The sequence below is a fragment of the Caretta caretta genome, chromosome 9, assembly GCF_965140235.1.
Source record: "Caretta caretta isolate rCarCar2 chromosome 9, rCarCar1.hap1, whole genome shotgun sequence".
Lineage (NCBI taxonomy): Eukaryota > Metazoa > Chordata > Testudines > Cheloniidae > Caretta > Caretta caretta.
The window spans coordinates 356,295-379,677 of NC_134214.1; the positions used below are offsets into that span (position 1 = coordinate 356,295).

General features: G+C 45.3%; 1 protein-coding gene across 36 annotated transcripts in view; it reads right to left on the bottom strand.

The window, feature by feature from the left end:
• The window catches only part of DLG1 (discs large MAGUK scaffold protein 1), a 529,193-nt gene that overhangs the window by 167,978 nt on the left and 337,832 nt on the right, over positions 1-23,383 (bottom strand). For 19 of the 36 annotated variants that reach the window (XM_075132007.1, XM_075132004.1, XM_075131998.1 and 16 more), the window contains 3 exons: positions 16,238-16,407; positions 15,322-15,458; positions 9,852-9,996 (listed from right to left, as the gene is read on the bottom strand). In XM_075132007.1, coding sequence (XP_074988108.1) covers positions 9,852-9,996; positions 15,322-15,458; positions 16,238-16,407 — 452 coding nt within the window. Of the gene's footprint in view, positions 1-9,851; positions 9,997-15,321; positions 15,462-16,237; positions 16,408-23,383 lie in introns of those variants that run through there. The other 17 variants (XM_075132009.1, XM_075132006.1, XM_075132002.1 and 14 more) reach the window with 2 other exon arrangements.

Consider the following 23,383-nt stretch of genomic DNA (forward strand, 5'->3'; position numbering starts at 1 on the left):
AGTGCATCGGGGGCAAAGGTAAAATGTAGCAAGTGTGGGACTGTTTCTATGGTGTAGGCTCAGTGTTTGAGTGCAGGACAGATGTAGTTATCTTTTGTTTTTTACACCTCACCTAAACACAAGTTTTGCCCTAGCAAACAGGTGGCATTAAATTCTGTCCTACAGTGGTCATGTGTCCCGTTCACGGAGCGTTCTACATGATCTGCAAAGGCAGAGTGAGTGTTTGTGTTTCGGGCATACTGGGACATCACACAAAGATGGCAGCGTTAATGTTTCATTGGTATGTACCTTAACTCTATTTCCTGGTTTTCAGAGTTCATAATTTTGCTGAAGTCAGTGTTCTGGAAGGGCATGAGATACCATTGTGCAATCTTAACTCTGCATTTATGAAGTTTGACAATGAATATTATTATTATTATTTTTTAAGGAGTCGGTTGTCATTTAGTCAGTTGTTGCTAACACATAGGTTTGCAGTTGAGGTGCTACTATAGGTAGCTAAAGGATGTGATGCGAGTCCTTCTTAAGGTGCCCACTCCTCTTCTGTACATTTTGTTACAGTGAAATGGTAACAGTGATTCTGGTTTTAAATATTGGAAGGTGTAGTTGCTGACAGGGCACAACTCCCAAAATCTTGACAGTGGTTCTCGGGTGCTTACAATACCTGAAAGCACAGAGAAAAGACTTGTCTCTCTCCCCTTCTCCATTCTTGACTCCCACAAGATGTATCCCTACCCCCACCAATATCCTCTGCTCACCCCCAGTACGTTCCTGTCCCAGTAAGCTGTTCGCACTTCAGATGCCATTAACACACAAAAAATTGCTACTTGGTCTCTGTCACACTGTGTTGCTGCATACGCATCATAGGCAGCAGCTTACTAGAGAGTTGCAAGCCCTTGCTTATGTAGGACAAAGCTAAGGCCTCGATGCCTCAAGTAAGCAGACAAGTGCCATACACTTTGTGAAGACCCTTGGAGCAGATGAAAGGCTGAAGGGCTGCGCCATGAACTGGTAATGGCAGTGGGCCACTACGAATTGAAGGAATCTCCTGTGTCCATGGAAAGTAGAAATATGGAAGTAGGCATCCTTTAGGTCGAGGGCAGTGTACCAGTCTCCCGGATCCAGAGATGGAATAATGGAGGCCAAAGGGAGACCGTGCGGAACCTCAACTACTTGAGATACTGGTTGAGGCGATGCTGATTTAAGAAGGGCCTGAGACCCCCCTTGGCTTTCAGGGTTAGGAAGTATCGGGAATAGAACCCCTTTCACCTGATGTCTTGAGGAACTTCCTCCACAGCCCCAACCTGCAGGAGAGTTTCCACCTCCTTGGCGAGTAACTGCTCATGAGAAGGGTCCCTGAAGAGCGAAGGGGAAGGGGGGAGAGGTGGAGGAGAACTGCAGGGTGTAACCAGATGTTATGGTGTGGAGCACCCAACGGTCTGAAGTAATTTGGACCCATGCAGTAAGGAACGGGGACAAACAGTTCAAAAATAAAGGGGCTGGATCCTGAGGTGAGTCCAGTGTGCTGTCTTCGTGCGCACCCTCAAAATGCCTGCTGCTGGCCACCTTAGTGGCGAGTGGGACTCGACTGCAGGGCCAAGGAAGAGGCGGCGGAGTGGCTGTGTTTAAAACCCTCGTCGTTCCTCCTGTAGGAGCTCTGCCAAGGCAGACCTGAGTATCTGGGTGGTGGCAGAGGTGGCCAGAAATGTGTCCTTGAGGCCTGAGGCAGGCAGACCCCAAAGGAGTGCAGGGAGCCCTCAAGTCCTTTAGCCCATGCAGCCTGGTGTCTGTCTGCTGTGCAAACAGGGTGTTGCCCTTGAAGGGGAAGCCCTGGATCTCGTTCGAAAGCCCTGAGGACTGCAGCCACAAACTGCGCCGCATGGTGACAACTGATGCTATTGACTATGCTGCTGAATCAGCTGCTTCCAGCACTGCTTAGAGAGGCACCCTGGCCACTGCCTTGCCTTCTTCCAAGATGGCAGAGAACTCCTGTCTTGCCTTCAGGGGCAGAGAGTCTTTGAACCTGGCCATCGAGTCCCAAGTGTTGTAATCGTATCACCCTAGCAGTGCTTGCTGATTGGTGATAAGTAGCTACAGGCTGGCAGTAGAATACACTTTTCTGCCGAAAAGGTCAAGTTTCTTAGCATCTTTATTTTTAGGGATTGTGCTGGATTACCCCTTGTCTGTCCCATTCGTTGGTGGCAGAAACCACCAGCGACTCAGGGGGAGGGTGGGAATACATATACTTGAAGCCTTGGGCCAGGACATAGTACATTTTTCTACCCTTTTTGATGTGGGGGCAGAGAGGACGCCATTTGCCACCGTGCTTTGACGAGTTTTAGCGTGCACAGAAAAGGTGACCTTAGATGGAGTCACCGCAGCCAGAATATCAAAAAGATTATCGGCTGGCTCCTGGAGCTCCTCAATCTCTAGTCCTAGGTTGGAGGCCACTTTCTTGAGGAGTTCTTGGTGGGCATGAAAATCATCAGGTGGAAGTAGGTTGGCTGATCCAGCCACCGCTTCGTCAGGGCAAGAGAAGGAGGAGGCAGCCACAGGGCGTGTGGTTGGTTCTTCCTCCACCACCCGTGCTGACTGCACCAGAATCGGTACCAGGGTCCGATTCTGAGTCGGTCTCTGGTGCCGATCATTTTACTGTGAAGTCACCCCTTAACCTTCTCTTTGTTAAGCTAAGTAGACTGAACATCTTGAGTCTATCACTATAAGGTATGTTTTCTAATCCTTTAATCATTCTTGTGGCTCTTCTCTGAACCCTCTCCCCCTGTTTATCAACATTCTTCTTAAACTGTGGGTATCAGAACTGTACACAGTATTCTAGCAATAGCTGCACCAGTGCCAAATAACCTCTCTTCTCCCACTTGAGATTCCTGTTTATGCATCAAGGATCGCATTAGGTCTTTCGCCTCATTATCACACTGGGAGCTCAAGTTCAGCTGATTATCCACAACCCCCACATTTTTTCCAGAGTCGCTGCTTCCAATGATACAGTCCCCCATCCGGTAAGGATTTACATATATCCATGTTAAAATACAGATTAGCTTGTACCAGTTTATCGAGTGAGCTAGATTGCTCTGTATCAGTGACCTGTCTTCTTCATTATTTACCACTCCGCCAATTTTGGTGTCATCCGCAAACTTTATCTGTGATTATTTTGTTTTCTTCCAAGTCACTGATAAAGATGCTAAATAGTTTCTGGCTAAGAACCAATCCCAGCAGGAACCCACGGGAAACAGATCCATTCAATGATGATTCCCTGTTTAAAATTACATTTTGAGACCTATCAGCTAGCCAGTTCTGGATGAGGAGAGACATGAGGAGATCCCTTCTTCACCACGAACTTTGCCATAGACCTCACTGCAGTACCTACTGCATCCAGGATGGCCTGTAGGATGGATCTGGCTACCAGTTCACTTTGTTGATCCGGGCCTGAAATTACTCTCTACTGAGACACCTTCTCAAACACAGTGAGACCGTTGTAAATTATGAAATCGTACTTGGCCATTAGTGACTGGCAGTTTGAAATCCAGAACTGGATGGTGGCCAATCAGTAGTGCTTCCTCCCAAAGAGGTCCACTCTCTCAGCCTCTTTTCATGGGCATACATCTTGCCTGGTGCTGCCTGCTACCATTACGACCAGCAAATTGGGAGATGGGTGTGAGAAAAGCACTCTTCACAGGGACCAAATATCTCTCTTCTGACCACCTGGATGTCAGGCCTATAGTAGCTGGTGTCTGCCAGATCATCCTGGCCGGCTTGAGGATGGCCTTGTTAATTGGCAATGTGACGTTGCTCAGGATCCAACTGTGCAGGATTTCCAGTATTATATGCAGAGCCTCTTGGACCTCTTTCAGGGGAATATGGAGACACACTGCCACTCTACTCAACAAGTCCTGAAAGGCCCTCTGGTCATCAGGCTAAGATGGGGGGTCAGGATCATTGTATCATCTGGGGAAGATGAGGTCATGGTCACGAGAGCCAGGCTATCCTCTACTTCTGGCTGGTCCTCCCTTTAAAAGGGTTGCCACTGGTCCAGGAAGGCTGAGGGAATTCCTCCTTTCCCAAGAGAGCCTTTTGCTTCCAGGGCTCCCAATCCACTCACTGTGGCTGTGTGGGGATGCAGGTCCCCAAGGCCCCAATACTGCCATATTGGAGACTCAGACCCCAAGTGGGAAGGGCTCCAGTACATATAGAGTGGGTACTCCCTGGGCTGAATACTTTGATATCCTAGAGACCTGAGATGTCTGGGCTAAACTCACGTGAAGGCCCTCTTGGAAAATAGTCTGTGGACAGACCTTCCTGCCCCCAGTAGTCCTCAGCAGATTTGGAAGAGTGAGTCCAAAGGGGAAGCCCTTGGACTGGAGGAAGCAATGACCTGCCTCTACTTGTGGATAGTACCAATGGAGACCTCGCTTTGTTCTGGCTGGAAGAGGGAAAAGGGAGCTAGGTATCACACAGGGATGGTACCGAGCGCAATCTCCACACAGCAATAGTGTCTCCAGTTCCAGAAAGATTAGCAGATCATCCAGTGGGGGAAGGGTGGCAGCTGGTCCTTTCCCTACAGCCAAGCTGCCTGGTACTGCAAATACAGGTGATGACGCTGCCAAGCTCGACAAGGCTGCAGGAGGTGCTCTAGTGCTGTTTTTGGTACCGGCTGGCATTGAACTCTTGCCCTTGGTCAATGTCCCAGCACCTTGATCTTCAGCAGAATCAGATGGTACCAAGCTGGAATACAGGGTTCTCACTCAACCCCAGGGACCTCTGCCTTTTTTTGAGGACTTGGGAGTGTCTGTGTTCCCGTCTTCTCTGAGCCCGTGGGAGGTCAGGGGCCCTGGATCTGGTTGAAGCCATGCTCAAAGGGGCCCTTCTTGCCATTCTCAGGCCAATATACAGTTGGGGGTCTATCCAGTCAGAGTTCAGGTCTTCCCTCAAAGGCATGTCCATAAGGAAGATCTTGAGGTGCATCTCCCACAATTTCTTCATCCTCTGCGGAAACAACCTACAAATATTGCACCTGGATGGAATATGGATTTCTTCCAGGCACTACAAACAGGAGTTGTAGTTGTCATTTACTGGGAAGGGGCACAGACAGATGACACCGTTCTTGAAGCTGGGGGGAGGGATGTCTTTAGTATACTCTCCACACTGGAAAAAGTGAGTGGCAAAAGAGGGGAACAACACCCCCAGAGAAAAGAGGATCCTACGGGCACCCCTACAAAAATAACTTTAACCATTAACTAACTGAAAACTATTTCTAACTATTGACAGATAAGAGCCAGAAGAGTATGAGGAGAGCAGGGTTCGTGCACGGACCAAGCAGACACTGCTAGGAAGAATTCTCTGCTCTCATGGGCATGCATAACCTGAAGTGCAGTACCCATAGAGACAAGAACTCAAAGAAGAATTACAGTTAGTCACGACAGCAGTACTTTGAACCCCTACCAACTTGGTAAAGGTGTGGTGCCCTGTGAGTAACACAGTACTTGCCACACCTGATCCTTCAGAGGAAAGTGCAAGACACCTTGAAGCAGACAGTTTCAGAATAATGCACCCAAAAGGGGAGTTTCTTCTTAGCCCCCAAAAATTTAAAGGGCATGTTATGGCCTGAAGTATGAAGGTTTAGATGCTGTCAGAAAAACCTCTTTTATTACTGTTGTGGCTTATTTTAATTAGTATTAATCCTTACTATTAAAACAAAATAACCCAAAACGCCAAAATCACAAAACGTTAGTTAAAATCACCCTGGATAAGAAAGGAAGTGAAAGATGCAATAAAACAAATAAAAAATAACAGATGGAAATGGCAATAATTACAAATATGGAATTATAAAATTAAGACAACTGATAAAGTCAAATGTATCAAGGAAAAATCCATGGCTAGCAGGGCTGAGGACAATAAGAAGGAATTTTTAAAATATATCAAGAGCAATAAATAAATAAATGGTTTCAGAGTAACAGCCGTGTTAGTCTGTATTCGCAAAAAGAAAAGGAGGACTTGTGGCACCTTAGAGACTAACCAATTTATTTGGGCATAAGCTTTCTTGAGCTACAGCTCACTTCATTGGATGCATACCAGGGCCTGGAGGTTCACTCCAGCAGCAGCCAGTAGCACCAGACAAAACACCTGCTACTGCCTCCTTCTTCAGCGCTGCTTCCCTGCATAGTTGGTCTGCAGAAGCCTAACTGAATGCCATGACTTATCGGGTGGGGGGTCCGAGTTCTGAGGTGGGGGGGGGGGCGGGGGGGCTGTTATTATTTTAAATAACCGAGGCTGCGGCTCCCGCAGAAAATTCCCTGGCCGGCTCCCCTGCTGCGGCCCGGCAGGCCCCGCGCTCGGCCGCCGCTGCTTCTGCTTCTTCTATGCCCCGCTGGCCTCTCTCCCCCATCAGGAGCGAGCCGGGCCGAGTGAACGTGTCAGGAGCCGCTCCTCGGAGCTGCCGGTGGCCATTTTAATCCGCCTCCACTTCCCGAGTGCCCGGCTCCCAGCACCTCCTCCCGCCGCTCCGCCTCGATCCCTCCCTCTGCCTCTCTCCTCCCCCGCCGGAGTGGGAGCGGGAAGGAGAGAGAAGTGAGGTGGGGGCAGGTGGCCCGCTCCCAGACAGCGCTGGGAGTGCCCAGGCGCTGCGAGACTGGAGCGGGGTCAGGGAGGACTCCGGCGGGGGGAGGAGAGAGGCAGAGGGAGGGATCCAGGAGGGAGGTGGCAACGCTGGGAGCCGGGCACTCGGGAAGCGGAGGCGGATTAAAATGGCCTCCGGCAGCTCCGGGGAGCAGCCCCGGCAGCTCCTGACGTGTCCACTCGGCCCAGCCCGCCCCTGATGGGGGAGAGAGGCCAGCGGGGTGTAGAAGAAGCAGAAGCAGCAGTGGCCGAGCACAGGGCCCGCCGGGCTGCAGTGGGGAAGCCGGCCAGGGAATTTTCTGCGGGAGCTACAGCCTCGGTTATTTAAAATAATAACAGCCCCCCTCCACCCCCCTCGGAACTCGGACCCCCCACCCGATAAGTCATGGCATTCAGTTAGGCTTCTGCAGACCAACTATACAGGGAAGCAGCACTGAAGAAGGAGGCAGTAGCAGGTGTTTTGTCTGGTGCTACTGGCTGCTGCTGGAGTGAACCTCCAGGCACTGGTATGCATCCGATGAAGTGAGCTGTAGCTCACGAAAGCTTATGCTCAAATAAATTGGTTAGTATCTAAGGTGCCACAAGTATTCCTTTTCTTTTTGCAAATAAATAAATAAATCCTAGCAATGATACAAGTTACATGCTAGACAGAGATGGTAAAATTGCCAGTCATGGTACAGAAAAGGCAGAAATTTTCAGTAAATATTGCTGTTCCGTATTTAGAAAGGAGGTGGGATGATGTATTCATATCTAACTGTGATAATGAAATACCTTCTATGCCAACAATGACTAGGCAGCAGATTACACAGCATATACTCATATTAAACATTTTTAAGTTTGCAGAACTGGATAACATGTGGACCAAGGGGATCCAGTGGCTATAACATACTTAGATTTTCAGAAAGCCTTTGACAAGATCCCTCACCTAAGGTTCTTACACAAGGTAAGCTGCTATGGGATAAGAGGGAAGGTGCTCTCATGGACTGGTAACTGGTTAAAAGACAGGAAACAAAGAGTAGGTATAAATGGTCAGTTTTCAGAATGGAGAGAGGTAAATAGTGGTGTCCCCCAGGGATCTGTTCTGGGACCAGTCTTATTCAACATATTCATAAATGATCTGGAAAAGGGGTAAACAGTGAGGTGGCAAAATTTCAGATGATATAAAGATAGTTAAGACCCAGGCAGACTGCGAAGAACTACAAAAGGATCTTTCAAAACTGGGTGACTGGGCAACAGAATGGCAGATGAAATTTAATGTTGATAAATGCAAAGTAATGCACATTGGAAAGCATAATCCCTACTATACATATAAAATGATGGGGTCTAAATTAGCTGTTACCATTCAAGAAAGAGATCTTGGAGTCATTGTGTATAGTACTCTGAAAACATCCACTCAATGTGCAGCAGCAGTCAAAAAAGCAAACAGAATGTTGGAAATCATTAAGAAAGGGATAGATAATAGGACAGAAAATATCATGTTGCCTCTGTATAAATCCATGGTATTCCCACATCTTGAATACTGTGTCATGGTATTCAGATATTGTTGCCCCATTTCAAAAAAGATATACTGGAATTGGAAAAGGTTCAGAAAAGGGCAACAAAAATAATTAGGGGTATGGAACGGCTTCTGTATGAGGAGAGATTAATAAGACTGGAACTTTTCACCTTGGAAAAGAGATGCTAAGGAGAGATATGACGGAGGTCTTTAAAATCCTGATTGGTATAGAGAAAGTAAATAAGAAGAGTTGCTTACTACTTCTCATAACACAAGAACTAGGGGTCACCAAATGAAATTAATAGGCAGCAGGTTTAAAACAAATAAAAGGAAGTATTTCTTCACTCAACGCACAGTCAACCTGTGAAGTCTTTGCCAGAGGATATTGTGAAGGTCAAGACCGTAACAGGGTCCAAAAAAGAACTAGATAAATTCATGGAGGATAGGTCCATCAATGGCTATTAACCAGGATGGGCAGGAATGCTGTCCCTAGCCTCTGTTTGCCAGAAGCTGGGAATGAGCGACAGAGGATGGATCACTTGATGATTACCTGTTCTGTTCATTCCCTTTGGGGCATCTGGCACTGGCCACTGTCGGAAGACAGGATACTGGGCTAGATGGACCTTTGGTCTGACTCAGTCGGGCCATTCTTATGTTCCTATAGTGTCACAAGAACCTTAACTGTACATTTCCATACTTCTACTCTGCATAGGTTCATATACCACCCTCACCACTGTAAATTTTGAGAATTTTCCAGTGGAGCATTAAGCGATATGACCAGGCATCTGTCACATAAGGTTTATTCTCTAGCTCATGCTCTTCCCAAAAGATAATTGTGTCTGCAGTGATGTTGTGTCCTTACTGGAGAAAAGCAGAGAGAATGCTCACATGTTCAGAGTTAAGATAAATTGAAAAGAAAAATCTAGTTTCTGGGTTTGGAATCTTTTTTTGTGTGATAGTCAAAACAAATCTGTAAGATGTTTTACTCTTCAGTTACTGAGACGTTTCTCCTCTACCTTAACTCCAGCTTAACGTGTTTTGCTTCGTTTTTTGTCTGGGATTTATAATAATCATGTTAGAACTGAGACGAACTTCTGAAAAAATTGGAGACTTTCAATTTCAGATATTTATTAATGAATTTGAAAAAAAAAAACCCACGTTGCTTATTTACATCTTTGTATATTAGTTTGCCCATTAAAGAGACACAGAGGAAATATATGCAAAGTTCAGACCTCTGTGAAATCTGAGGTGAAATTTGGATGCAAGAAAAACAAGCAAAATGAAAAGTTAAAATGTCTCTAAATTCTACCCAAAACAATATTCTATCCCTTTACTCATTTCAAACACCACACCACGCACACACTGCTTTATGAATATCAAATAACCCTCACAATATCCATCAGAGGGAGGCAGTATTCCCATCATACAAATCTGATATTGAGACAGAAATATTAAGTCACCTGCCCTAGGCACAACAAGCCAATGGCAGACCAAGAATTATTACTCAGGAGTTCCTGACTGTAGCCTCATGCTCAACATGCTAGCCCATGATGCCTTTCTGCTTAATTGTTATAATTCTTCTGATAACATTTTCATACCAATCAATAAAATTCTTAATTTTAAAACTTGAAATAAATGTTTAAAATATGTTAAATATTTTGTGTTAACTAAAATTTTAAAGACAGATATGTCTATTAAGAGCTAAGTAGTAAAGACAAGCTAAACTTACAGTTTGTGATGTCTGGAGGGACATAACTATCATTCATGAACATGCTGGTGGGTTTTGCAACTTTCAGATAAACAAAATCAGATGTGTTTTTTAAGGCAGTCACTGCTTCTTCATGTGTAACTTCTTCTAAGCAAACACTGTTCACCTAAAGATAAAGAATAAATGAACTCATCCTTAACATAAAACTGTAAGCTTTCATAAAGTTTCACAGAAAGTTTCTCTTAAACTTTTTGGAGCATTCCAGGATCAGTAATCCTTACTTTTGGTCCACAGATCTATTAGGTCTTACAGCACCATAGTTGATGTATGATGCTTTGTTTACAAATAGAGATGGCAAGTTCCTGAACAAAGAGTAACATAATCTATGTTGGACATAGCATAGCAAAGGATGGCATACGTGGTTTTCAGATACTGGATGAATGAATGTTACTAAGAAGAGCTTCCCATAAACATCCATGAATCTACTTAATTAGCCTCCTTCAAATCCCTCCTTAAAAACTCTCCTTTGCAGTGAAGCCTACAAAAAAACCTGACAAAGGTTAGGCCACTGTTGTGTTGATACCACTGCCTGTCATGCTGACCAATATTGTCTCACTGTTTCCTTGTATTCCCCCATCTGATTGTATCCATCTTGTCTTCTACTTAGATTGTAAGCTCTTTGGAACGGAGACTGTCTTTGTTGTGTATTTGCACAGCACCAAGCACAATGGGGTCCTGTTCTATGACAAGAGGTCTTATACGCTATGGGGATGATAATAATAGTAATAATATATCAGAATTTGCTTTTATTATGATGGTATCTAATTTGTTCCTTATGAATACAGAATTTTTATGTATAGTAAGTTTCCATTTTCCATGAGTTAATGTATTATAGTTATCTGAGTCACCAAATTCCTGAAGGAATTAAGGATTAAAGCGGCAGTCAGCACTGGAAGGTCAACTGAAGACACACTATTCATATCCAAAACTGGTTGTACTGTTGAAGAGCCTAAAACTAAAATCAAACAGCCAGCTGTTTCTAACCTCGTATACAAAGTATTCATTTATTCCTGTTTTTTGGCAATCAACACAGTAATCTGATTTCACTGTATTTTAAATAGAAAGAGTCCAATCTAGGCTCATGATTGTCCCCTCAGTTACCAGCACATAAAGTACTTGAAACGGAAATGCCTCTTTGTCTAAAGGTATGTTTTATGTCAATTAGTAAACTGTGAATTAGTACACAGCAAATAGTGAACTGCATATGGCTTGAAAGCTTCTGCATGAACCAAAGCCAAAATATTTAAGTATATTTGGATGTATGTTTTAAGAACACCAGCAAAAGCGGAGGATCTTTAAAGCACAACTTCAATCTGAAAAGAGATTCTATAAAATGGTACCATGGAGATCTAGGTTTTTCTTTTAGGGACTACCAGATCAAAAAGAAAAGGAGTACTTGTGGCACCTTAGAGACTAACCAATTTATCTGAGCATAAGCTTTTGTGAGCTACAGCTCACTTCATCGGATGCATTCAGTGGAAAATACAGTGAGGAGATTTATATACACACAGATCATGAAAAAATGGGTGTTTATCATGCACACTGAAAGAAGAGTGATCACTTAAGATAAGCTATTACCAGCAGGAGAGCGGGGGTCGGGGGGGAGAGAGAAAACCCTTTGTAGTGATAATCAAGGTGGGCCATTTCCAGCGGTTAACAAGAACGTCTGAGGAACAGTGGGGGGTGTAGGGGGGGAATAAACAAGGGAAAGTGTGTGTGGGGGGAAATAAACAAGGGGAAATAGTTTTAGGGTATCCAATTTGCAAATTGGATACAATTAACTTAGGCCTGAATAGAGACTGGGAGTGGTTGAGTCATTACACAAAGTAAAACTATTTTCCCTTGTCTATTCCTCTCCCCCCTCCTTCACCTCCCCCCCACTGTTCCTCAGACGTTCTTGTTAACTGCTGGAAATGGCCCACCTTGATTATCACTCTCCTTACCGTGTGCATGATAAAAACCCATTTTTTCATGTTCTGTGTGTATATAAATCTCCTCACTGTATTTTCCACTGAATGCATCCGATGAAGTGAGTTGTAGCTCACGAAAGCTTATGCTCAAATAAATGGGTTAGTCTCTAAGGTGCCACAAGTACTCCTTTTCTTTTTGCGAATACAGACTAACACGGCTGCTACTCTGAAACCTACCAGATCAAATTATCTCAATTCAAAAGCAAAAGACTTTTTCTAAGTGCCACAATTTTGCACTCTGGCATCTGAAGATCATACGGAGTTCTTTCAGGTTCATGCATTATCACTAGAAAAAGCAGTTACCTACCTTTCATAACTGTTACTCTTTGAAATATGTTTCTTGTGTCCATTCCATGCTAGGGTGTGAAATGCCATGGGCATGTCACAGAGATTTTTTTTCTCCTTAGTGGTATCCGTAGGGTCAGCCCTAGTGCCCCCTGGAGCCCTGCACATATGCACTGGTACAAGGGTCACTGCTGGCCCCACACCCTCTCAGTTCCTTCTTGCTGGTACCTCTGATAGAGGAGTAGGAGGGTCTGTCATGGAATGGACATGAGAAACACATCTCGAAAAACAGTTACGAAAGGTAGGTAACCGTTTTTTCTTCTTCAAGTGCTTGCTCATGTCAATTCCATGCTAGGTGACTCCCAGGGGTTCAGGGGCCCCTGGGAGGAAGGGGGGGCATGAACAGGTTTCAGGGGGGCTGCCAAGTAGAGCCAGCTTAGACTTGCTGGGGCTCAGGATAGAAAGCCGAAGCTCCACCGCATGGGGCTGAAGCCCAGGGTCCTGAGACCCGCCACCTGGAGCTGAAACCTGAGCTTCACAGGGGCCCCTGTGGCATGGGACCCCAGGCAACTGCCGAGCTTGCTACCACCTAACACCGAGCCTAGCTTTTATATACAGAAAACCAGTTATTGTGGCACAGGAGGCCCGTGGAGTTTTTATAGCATATTGAGGGGACCTCAGAAACAAAAAGGTTGAGAACTCCTGGCATAGTGGGATGCGAAAGTATGAATGGATGACATGTCACGGCCCTGCAGATATGAGTGGGTGGGTCGTGACACATGATATTAATTCTGACATCGTTCTGAACTGGGCTTCTGGCAGGTATGCTCTGGCCTGCATAGTCTAACACCGCTCCTATAAATTCTATTCCCTGAACCAGTACTAGTGTTGATTTTTGCTCATTTATTAGCAGGCCCAGCTCTTGACAGGTGGCCTACACTAGGTCAATGCTGCTCTGAACCTGAGTCTGCGAGTGGCCTTTAATTAACCAATCATCGAGGTATGGGTAGATCTGGATACCTCAATGCCTCAGATAACCTGCAACCACTGCCATACACTTTGTGAAAATTTTTGGGGCTGCTGACAGTCTGAAGGGAAGAGAGGTGAACTGGTAAAGATGTTGGCCCATCACGAAAGAGAGGAATCTCTTGTGTCCACGGAAGATGGAAATATGTATCTTTTAAATCGAGGGCGGCATACCTTCTCCTGGATCCAGGGAGGGAATGATGGAGGCCAGGCAGACCACGTGGAACTTCAACTTCTTGAGGTATGTGTTGAGGTGAAACAGGTCTAGAATGGGCCTGAGGCCCTCTTTGGCCTTCAGGATTAGGAAATATCAGGAGTAAAACCCCTTCCCCGTCAAGTATTGAGGAACTTCCTCTATGGCTCCCACCCATAGGAGAACTCCCACCTCCTAGATGAGAAGTTGCTTGTGAGAAGGATCCCTGAAGAGGGATGGAGAGGGAGAGACAGAAACTGGAGGGTGGGACCAGCTGACACCATACTGAGCACCCAATGGTCTGAAGTTATGCAGGACCATGCAGTATGAAGGGAAACAAATGGCCCAAAACCAAAGGGGGGGATGGATCCTGGGTCGAGTCTGTAACACCGTCCTCAGGTGTACCTTCAAAAGGCCTGCCTAGCTCCATTGGGGTATCTACCCGAGCCCGACTGTGAGGCTGAGGTGTACAGCTGGGGTTGTTGGCATTTATAGCCATTGCCCTTCCTCCTATAAGGCTCATGTTTGGAAGGCCCTGAGAACCTGGGAGGTGGTTGTGGGCGGAAATTCTTCCTGGAGGTTGGGTGTGTGTATAAGCCAAGGAAGCATAGTGAATCTCTCAGGCCGTGAATCTCTCATAGTGAATCTCTCAGGCCGTGCAGCTTGTCATCCATCTATTCATAGAACAACGCATTGACCTCGAAAGGGAGGTCCTGGACCAACTGCTGCACCTTGTTGGAAAGGCTCATCGACTGCAGCCACGAACATTGCCTCATAATGACTGCCGTCGCCATTGTTCTCACTGTCAAATCAGCCACGCCTAGGGCTGTCTGGAGAGAGGTTCTGGCAACAGTCTTGCCCTTCTCCAGGATGATAGTGAACTCCTGCTTAAACCCCTGTGGTAGGGAGTTTAATTTTTTTAATCATGCCATTAGTCGTGATTAAATTTTCTTAATCGGTTGACAACCCTAGCAATAATATAAAATGAACATTGTACACTTTGTATTCTGTGTTGTAACTGAAATCAATATATTTGAAAATGTAGAAAAACCTTCAAAAATATTTATAATAAATTTAAATTGGTATTCTATTATTGTTTAACAGTGTGATTAAAACTGTAATTAATCACCATTAACTTTTTAAATTGGGTTTATTTTGTTTTGTGTTAATTGCTTCAGTTAACTGCAATTAGTTGACAGACCTACTTTATTCTATGAATAGCTTCTTTGCTTTTGCAGAGTAAGATGCTGTTCAGTGTGAATAGGTCTGGCCATGAGAGCTGGAATTAGAACCTGTCTCCTAGTCTCATGCTGAGATCACTAGAGCATGCTCTGAACACAGTAGGATTACTGGTGACATCTGGGGCAGTTGAAAATTATTTTTCTTTCTTACACACTGAAGTCAGCTTTGAAGTGTTTGCTTTGAGTGGAAAAAAAACAACAACACTAAATAAACCAGTGATGAATGACAGTGGATTTTGTAAACTAATATAAGAAGATGCATCTAATTCCAGGCCAGCCATCCCTAGTTACTGGTATGCAGAAAATAAGTAAGTGGGTTCCTTACCCTTCAGGGATTTTTAGTGCAGTAGATGGTAGTGTTACCAAAGGCTATTTTAAACGTTAGAATTGCCCCGTGCCTCTAGAGACTTAATGGCAAACTCTGGAAATAAAGCATGTTCATTGCTATAGGACACAGTTCTGGATTTTTAAATAGAACATTTAACCCAGTTTGAGATCTCAGAGATTTTCTGAGTTGAGAGGGACTGAAGATGGAGAATTTATTTTAATATTTACATTTCTTGGTAAGACTCAATTTGTACTAGAAACAGTATGTATGACGCATATGTCTTGCCAGGCCTATGGACAGCTCCCTTAATACTTAGCTGAATTACGGCATTGTTTTGTATGTACCAATAAGTAGTATGTGCAGAAGGGAAAGTACAGCCTTTACTTACAGCTAGAAGTTTGTCTCCAATCTGAAGTTTGCCATCTTTATGTGCTGCACCTCCTTCAATAATTTTGGTTACATAGATACTGTTGTCACCAGGAATATGTTGATTTCCAACACCACCAGCTATGCTGAAGCCAAGTCCTGCTTGAAAATAAAGTCATTTTTCCAGAGACCTTTTAAACTTTTAATATCAATTTGATGTCATTCACAATATAATTGTGCCCCATGCAACTATAGTGCTACAGAAATAATTATAATTTAATATGACACAGGTTATTGAGCAGGTATAGTACAGCTGTTAGAGCAGTAACTAATGTTTTTTAAACACAGTAAAATGATCAGAATTCCTCCCAAAAAAGAGATTTAATTTTTGATGGAGAAGCAACAAACATTTATAGAGAAAGGTAGGTGAATCACTCAATTGCAACCACACAGCTCAATTACAGTAATTGTAATGATTACCCAAGTCTACCACTTCAAAGAATAGTTTGTATCATCTGTAAGTATGGAAAGAAGCAGAATGGTTTCTTCAAGTAGTTTTTTCCACCTTTGAAGAAATATCCAGAGATTTCATATGAAAAGTTTATTTCAGTGCTATGACCAATGTATTCCTCTTAAAAATGACTATATTATCAAGGAAGTGATTTAACTCTGCACAAATTCCTTGCTTTTAAAAGAAAAATATTCTGCATGCCACATGGATGAGGGCAGGTCTTTGCCAGAACTATTGATAGCTTTACTACTGCATTTAAAATTTATCTGTCTTCATTTGCATTATTCTGATGCTGCCAATCCTCAAATGTTCCATTAGTAATGTGAACTAATAAAATTTTTGTGTACTCACCGAGGAATAATGACCTGCAACCTACTGGCAACTTTATCTTATTTTGTATAACAGCAGCTTTATACTTGCCACATACCTTTCGGCCCTTTCACAAGTTTTATCTCCATTATTTTTTCTGTGACTGGTTTTCTTCTTTTGACATACAACCGCACAATGGATCCTGCCTCCTTTAATGCTTCAACTGCTTTGCTGTGTGTCACATCACGAACATCCACTTCATTTACTCGTAATATGCAATCGTTAACCCTGAAGACACCAATGCTTTCATTTAGTTGAGGTATGATAGTTAAGGCTACGTTAATATCACGGAGGTCATGGAAGTCACAGAATCCGTGACTTGCAGAGACCTCCGTGTCAGCAGCGGGAGGGAGCCCCCTGCAAGGTTACAGCGACAGGCAACAGCTGTGGGGGAGGGGGCGGGAAGGGGGAGCATGCCTTGGGCAAGTGGCTGGGGGTGTCCCGTTTTCTCCACAATGGTGGTGGGGGGAACCATGGAGCCGCAGCAGCAAAAGTCACAGACAGGTCACGGCTTCTGTGAATTTTTATTGCCCGTGACCTGCCCGTGACTTTTAATAAAAATAACCATGACAAAATCTTTGCCTTAATTATAGTGTACTGAATATATTAGGTGTCCAACAGCATTTTAACCAGCTGACACTGTCAATTAATACAATTCATTACACTATTTTTTGAAAATATATAGATTAAATGTTATTCTTTAAAATAAAAACATTACTGAAAATGCAACATAAATAAGTCAGAAGGAAATAACAAATGATTTTAAAAGACTATTTTGTTTACAACTAAAGATCAAAATGTTTTCTGATAAAGAGGAGGTTACTTACCTGTAACTGGAGGTTCTTTGAGATCACAGAATCATAGAATATCAGGGTTGGAAGGGACCTCAGGAGGTCATCTAGTCCAACCCCCTGCTCAAAGCAGGACCAATCCCCAACTAAATCATCCCAGCCAGGGCTTTGTTAAGCCTGACCTTAAAAACCTCTAAGGAAGGAGATTCCACCACCTCCCTAGGTAACCCATTCCAGTGCTTCACCACCCTCCTAGTGAAAATTTTTTTCCTAATATCCAACCTAAACCTCCCCGACTGCAACTTGAGACCATTACTCCTCGTTCTGTCATCTGCTACCACTGAGAACAGTCTAGATCCATCCTCTTTGGAACCCCCTTTCAGGTAGTTGAAAGCAGCTATCAAATCCCCTCTCATTCTTCTCTTCTGCAGACTAAATCATCCCAGTTCCCTCAGCCTCTCCTCATAAGTCATGTGCTCCAGCCCCCTAATCATTTTTGTTGCCCTCCGCTGGACTCTTTCCAATTTTTCCACATCCTTCTTGTAGTGTGGGGCCCAAAACTGGACACAGTACTCCAGATGAGGCCGCACCAATGCCGAATAGAGGAAAATGACCACATCCCTTGATCTGCTGGCAATGATCCTTCTTATACAGCCCAAAATGCCATTAGTCTTCTTGGCAACAAGGGCACACTGTTGACTCATATCCAGCTTCGCATCCACTATAACCTCTAGGTCCTTTTCTGCAGAACTGCTGCCTAGCCGCTCGGTCCCTAGTCTGTAGCGGTGCATGAGATTCTTCCTTCCAAGGTGAAGGACTCTGCACTTGTCCTTGTTAAACCTCATCAGATTTCTTTTAGCCCAATCCTCTAATTTGTGTGGTCCCGATCTGTATTCCACACATGGGTATGCATGCATGCCATGCGCCTGAGTCTGGAAGTGTTTCTTACCAGTGTCCACTAACCCGCATCTGCATCCCCTCATGCTCCCAGCCAAAAGTATAATAGGCAGTGTGGGTCGACATCTCTCCAGTCTCCCTCTTGCTACCTTAGAGTGTAGTCCGAAGCAGAGGGGATGTAAGGCAGTTAGTGGAATATAGATAGGGATCACACATCTCAAAGAATCTCCTGTTACAGGTAAGTAAGCTCTTCCTCTTCTTTGAGTGATGGTCCCTATGTGTATTCCACATGTGACTCACGAGCAGAGTTGGTTGCAAGGATGCTAATGGAAGTGCGGTCATGAGTACAGTTTAGCCAACCACTGTGTCTGTAGCTGCCACTTACTTTTGTGATGGCATACTGGTTATGAAGATGTGGACAGAGCATCAGGTGGCTACATGACAAATGTCTTGTTAGCGGATGTACCCTGGCAAGGCTGATGTGGCAGCTTGTGCTCGTGTAGAGAGAGCCATGATTCTATCAGGTGTGGGTACTTCAAACAAGTTGTAGCATTCCAGGATGCACCCCGAGACCCATTTGGAGATTGGTTGAGAGGAGAGGGCTTGACATGTGGACCGTTTGGCAATGGCCACAAAGAGCTTTAGCGATGTTCAAAAGGGTCGAGTACTGTGACGGTAGAAAGCCAGTGCATGACGGACCTTGTCAGTGGGGGAGATGTGCAATTTGGGGCAGAAAACAGATAGGTGGATGCACTGGTTCAGGTGGAATTCCCAACATGACCTTTGGGAGGAATTTAGGATGGAGCTGAAGGGACACCTTTCCCCTTGTGAAATATAGTGTAGGGGGAGGATCTGCCATCATGACTATCAACTCACTGACCCATCTGGCTGAAGTTATGGCTACCAGGAATGCCACTTTCATCAAGAGGTGGGAGAGGGAGCATGTTGCCAACAGTTCAAAGGGTGGTTTCATGAAGGCGGAGAGGAAGGGATTAAGGTCCCACACAGGTGTGCGCTTTAGTACTGGTGGAGAGGTGTTGAACAAACCCTTCACGAAGCAAGCAATTGTGAGATGCATAAACACTGAAGTTTATGTGGAGGAAGAAAGGAGCCGACTGCTGCCAGCTGCACCCATATACAGGTGATGGCTGGATGTTTTGAGGTCGAGAAGGTAGTCCAGAACAACTGGTATAGATACGGTATTCAATGAGTGACGGTGAACCCATAGCATGAAGCATCTCCATCTTGCCTGATAGCAATTCTGGTGGATTCTCTCCTGCTCCGAGTAAGGATTCACCACACCAGGATGGAGCATGCATGGTCCACCGTCAATCCCCAGCCAAATACCAGGCTGTGAAGTGAAGTGGCTCGGACTGGGATGTAATAGTCTCCCCTGATCTTGTGTGAGTAGATCTGGGAGTGTATGAAGGCAGATTGGTATATGAGTAGAGAGTTGAAGAAGGTCCATGAACCAGAACTGACAGAACTAGAATGGGGCTATGAAGATCACGGTGGCTCTGTCCAGGCAAACTTTGAGGATTACTTGCAGGAAGTGCGGAATGGGAGGGAAAGCGCAGTGGAGGTCTCCTGTCCAGGACAGAAGGAGGGCGTCACCCTGCATGTCCACCCATACTGCACCTCTGGAACAACAGAGGGGCAACTTCTGTTCTCATGAGTGGCAAAGAGGTGCCGTAGTTCTCGAAGAGGCACTGTATCATGGCATTGTGCAACCCCCACTCGTGATTGATATAGAGACGGCTGAGCACATTGACTAGGGAGTTCTCAATGCGTGGGAGGTACATGGCTTGAAGTATAACATGGTTTTTGATGCACCAGTTCCAGGGGCAGATGAACTTGGAGCAGAGGGAGGAAGGCTTGGGGCCACGCTGCTTGTTGATGTACATGACTTCCGCGATGTTGTTGGAGAGAAGTTGAACATAGACAGATCAAATAAGTGGAAGAAAGGGCCAGCATGGTCAATGGATCACCCGGAGCTCTAGCATATTTATGTGCATCCTGGCCTCCCACGGCATCCACATGTTCTGGGCTGTGTGGTGGTCTACCTGGGCTCCCCAACCCGTGAGGGAGGTGTCAATTGTTAGGGGTGACCTGGGATGTGGGTAGAATGAAGGGGGTGCCAATTAAGACTTTGGAAGGATTGGTCCATCATGTGAGTGAGACTCTGGGTAATGAGGTCTCTGGTCTGCATATGGTCCATGCTGGGTTTGTAGGTGAAAAAGAGCCACACTTGGAGGCAACGCATGTGGAGACGTGCGTGTGGTATCACATATGGCTGAGGAGAGAGAGAGGCAGCAGTGGACCATGGTACCAGGCCTGCAAGGCAGGTCTGTAATGACAGACATCAGTGTTGCGAAGTGGTCTGGTGGGAGGAAAGCTCTTGCTGTGATGGAGTCAAGACATGCCCCAATAAATGGTATTGTCTGTGTAGGTGTAAACATCAACTTGTCCTCGTTGATGCAGATACTGCAGATGCCAACAGTGTGCAATGGACGAGGACTGTGGAGGTTACTTCCTGGTGCGAAAACCCCATGAGGAGCCAGTAGTCAAGACAGGAGTATACAGCAAAGACCTTCGTGAACACTCATGGAGCCACTGCTATACCAAACAGGAGGGTCTAAACCTGGTAATGGTGGTGTCCCACTCAAAAATGGAGAAACTTGTGGTGGGCCAGGTGGATATCTACATGGAAGTAAGCATCCTTCATGTAGAGAGCTGAGAACCAGGCTCCCCGGGGGAGGGATAATCAATGCCTGTATTACCACAAGGAATTTGGATTTCCTGATAAAGCTATTGTGCACCCAAAGGTCTAGAATACGACACTGCCATCTAAGATGCCCTTCTTCGGGATGAGGAAGTACAGTGAGTAAAAACCCCGTCTACTGTAGTGACGTGGGACAGGCCCGATGGCCCCCTGGAAAAGCAGACTGCCCACTTCTTGTTGGAGGATGCATTCATGGGAAGGGTCACCAGAGGAAATCCGGGGTGGGGACAATGAGGTGGAAATGAGAGGAATTCTATTGAATATCTTTGATGGATGATCTCCAGTACCAACTGCCATGTGGGAGTAAGAGGGAACTGGAGAGGCATTAACCCTCACCATGTATTATACTCTCAGCTGGGAGCATGAGGGGATACACATGCACAAGGGGGGGTCAGTGGACACTGCTAAGAAACACTTCCAGACTCAGAAGCATGGTGCACAAGCACATACATGTGTGGAATACCAATAGGGACCATCACCGGAAGAAGCAGCTTCAGTTTCAAAGTATTTTAATCAGAATGTTGCACAAACTATTTTTTACTTGCAAAAAAAATGTGGTCAGCACTTAAAGGAAAGAGTAGCTAACTACTGTTCAGCAAACTAGGAAGCACAGGAGAAAAAGAAGTAGAGTTTTAACAAAGAACTTCCTCTGCTTCTGCTGTAAAACGTTTCCCTCCTGCTTTGGCAGGTTAATTAGGTCACTGATGGCTTTGCAGTCCATTTAATGTGCTGCTGGTGCTGTAATGACATTGTACTAAAATAAACAATGTCTAGACATACCTGATATGCCTGGTCTGACTGCCAGCAAGTTCTGGCAGATGTCAGTTGTGCATCAGACAGCAGTCAATAGGTTAACATGGGGCCCTGAATGACATGTATTAAGATTCTAAAACAGCAACCTGCTGCTGTCCTGGGGTGCCCCCTGCCCAGATCCCTTTAGTGGCACAGACCAGCTGCATCTGCCTTGCCCCTCAGATACAGAAAGGCAATGCACTCCAACTACTTCAGGAGAGATTTCTGCAAGCCTACCTTCACAGCATTATTCAAACATGTTTCTGTATGCATGTATACGTACACCTACATGCCTGTGTCCAGATGCCACTCACCCATAGCTCTAACAACATGCCTCTTTCTGCATCACAGCATCCATCCTCTTCATCCTTCCTTCTCTCCAGTGGCTCCATTTCCTCATCCTTACCCCTCTATAGTTTCCACCATACTTCTTCCCCTCCACATCCCAATCTCTACCTTCCTCCTAACAGCACAAATCCAGAACCCACATCCACACCCTCCTCTGCCTATCCCTCACCTCTGACAACATCTACTCCAACCATGGCCTTCTCTCTCACACCAATTCCTGCCATCACCTCCGCCCCTTCGGCGCCACCACTCTTAACCTCATGGCCATCCCTCTCCTTCCCTTCTTAAGCTCCCTCTTTAAAAAGATCTCATCCATGACCTCTTTATCTCTTCCTCCCTTCAAGTTTCCGGCTCCCACAGAGACCTAGATCCCTTCATCTGACACGGCATCTGCCCTCTGACACACCTCACCAAGATATCACCATGGGCTTCTCTCCCATTCTGATGCTTCCAACCCCACTCCTCCTCCCCCTTCCCATTTTCTCCTTTTTTGAGCATCGCGTCTGACTCTTCTCTCCTCCTCCATGCTGCTGTCACCTACAGTCTACCCCTGGCTCTCTTCCTGTCCTCGGTCTCCCACACTCACTCTAGGTGACTTCAACTTCCATGCTGATGACCCACTGATCCGTTAGCTTACATTTCTTCACCCTAACCTCTTCATTCAACCTGCAGCTCTGGTGCAACACTGCCATTCAACAAAAGGGCCACTTGCTTGACTTGGTCTTATCCAAGCACTGCTCTCTCTCTGAACTCTCTGTTACTGAGTTTCTCCATAGTGACCATCACCTAATCTCTTTCAAAATCACCCACTAGTCCTCACTCATGACCTGTCACTCAGTTGTTCTCTGACTTCCATCCTATCAACATTGATGGCTTCTCGTCTGCTCTCAGCCCTGTCCTCCCTTCCCTGTCTTCTACTGATATAGTTGACGACTCTCCCCATGCTTTGCTCTCCTCCACCCTTAATCCTTTTACCTCTCTCTCCTTCAGCATGTCCTTCAGAGGATCCTTCTAATACCCTCATACTCTATCTTGGTCTCCTTCTCCCTCTATACCTTATATCGGGGTAATCTCATCTGCGAAAATGAATTCGACTACCATTTCTATGTGGATGACTCAGATTTCTCTCTCTCTACTCCAGACCTGTCTCCTTCTGTCTAAATTAAAATCTCAGCTTGTTTCTGTGATATCTCCTAATGGATGCATAGCCATAAGATCAAGCTCAACATGGCTAAAACACAGCTCTTAATCTTCCCTCCTAAATCCAATTTGACACCTACTGTCTCATTCGTTGTGGACAACACCACCACCCCGCCTGTCATCTTCAGCTGAGTTATCCTTCTAGGTTCTCACATCCAGGATATGTCTAAATCTTTCAGAGTCTTTTTGCATAACATCTCTTAAGATACAGTCTTTCCTATCCATCCACACAGATAAAACTTCCATCCAGGCTCTTATCCTCTTGCATCTGAATTACTGCCTCATCCTTTTTTTTGGCATTGACAAATGCAATCTTGCTCCTCTAATATCCATTTAGAATGCAGCTGTGAAGATCCTTTTCCTAGATCATCACTTTGAACACGAAACCCCTCTG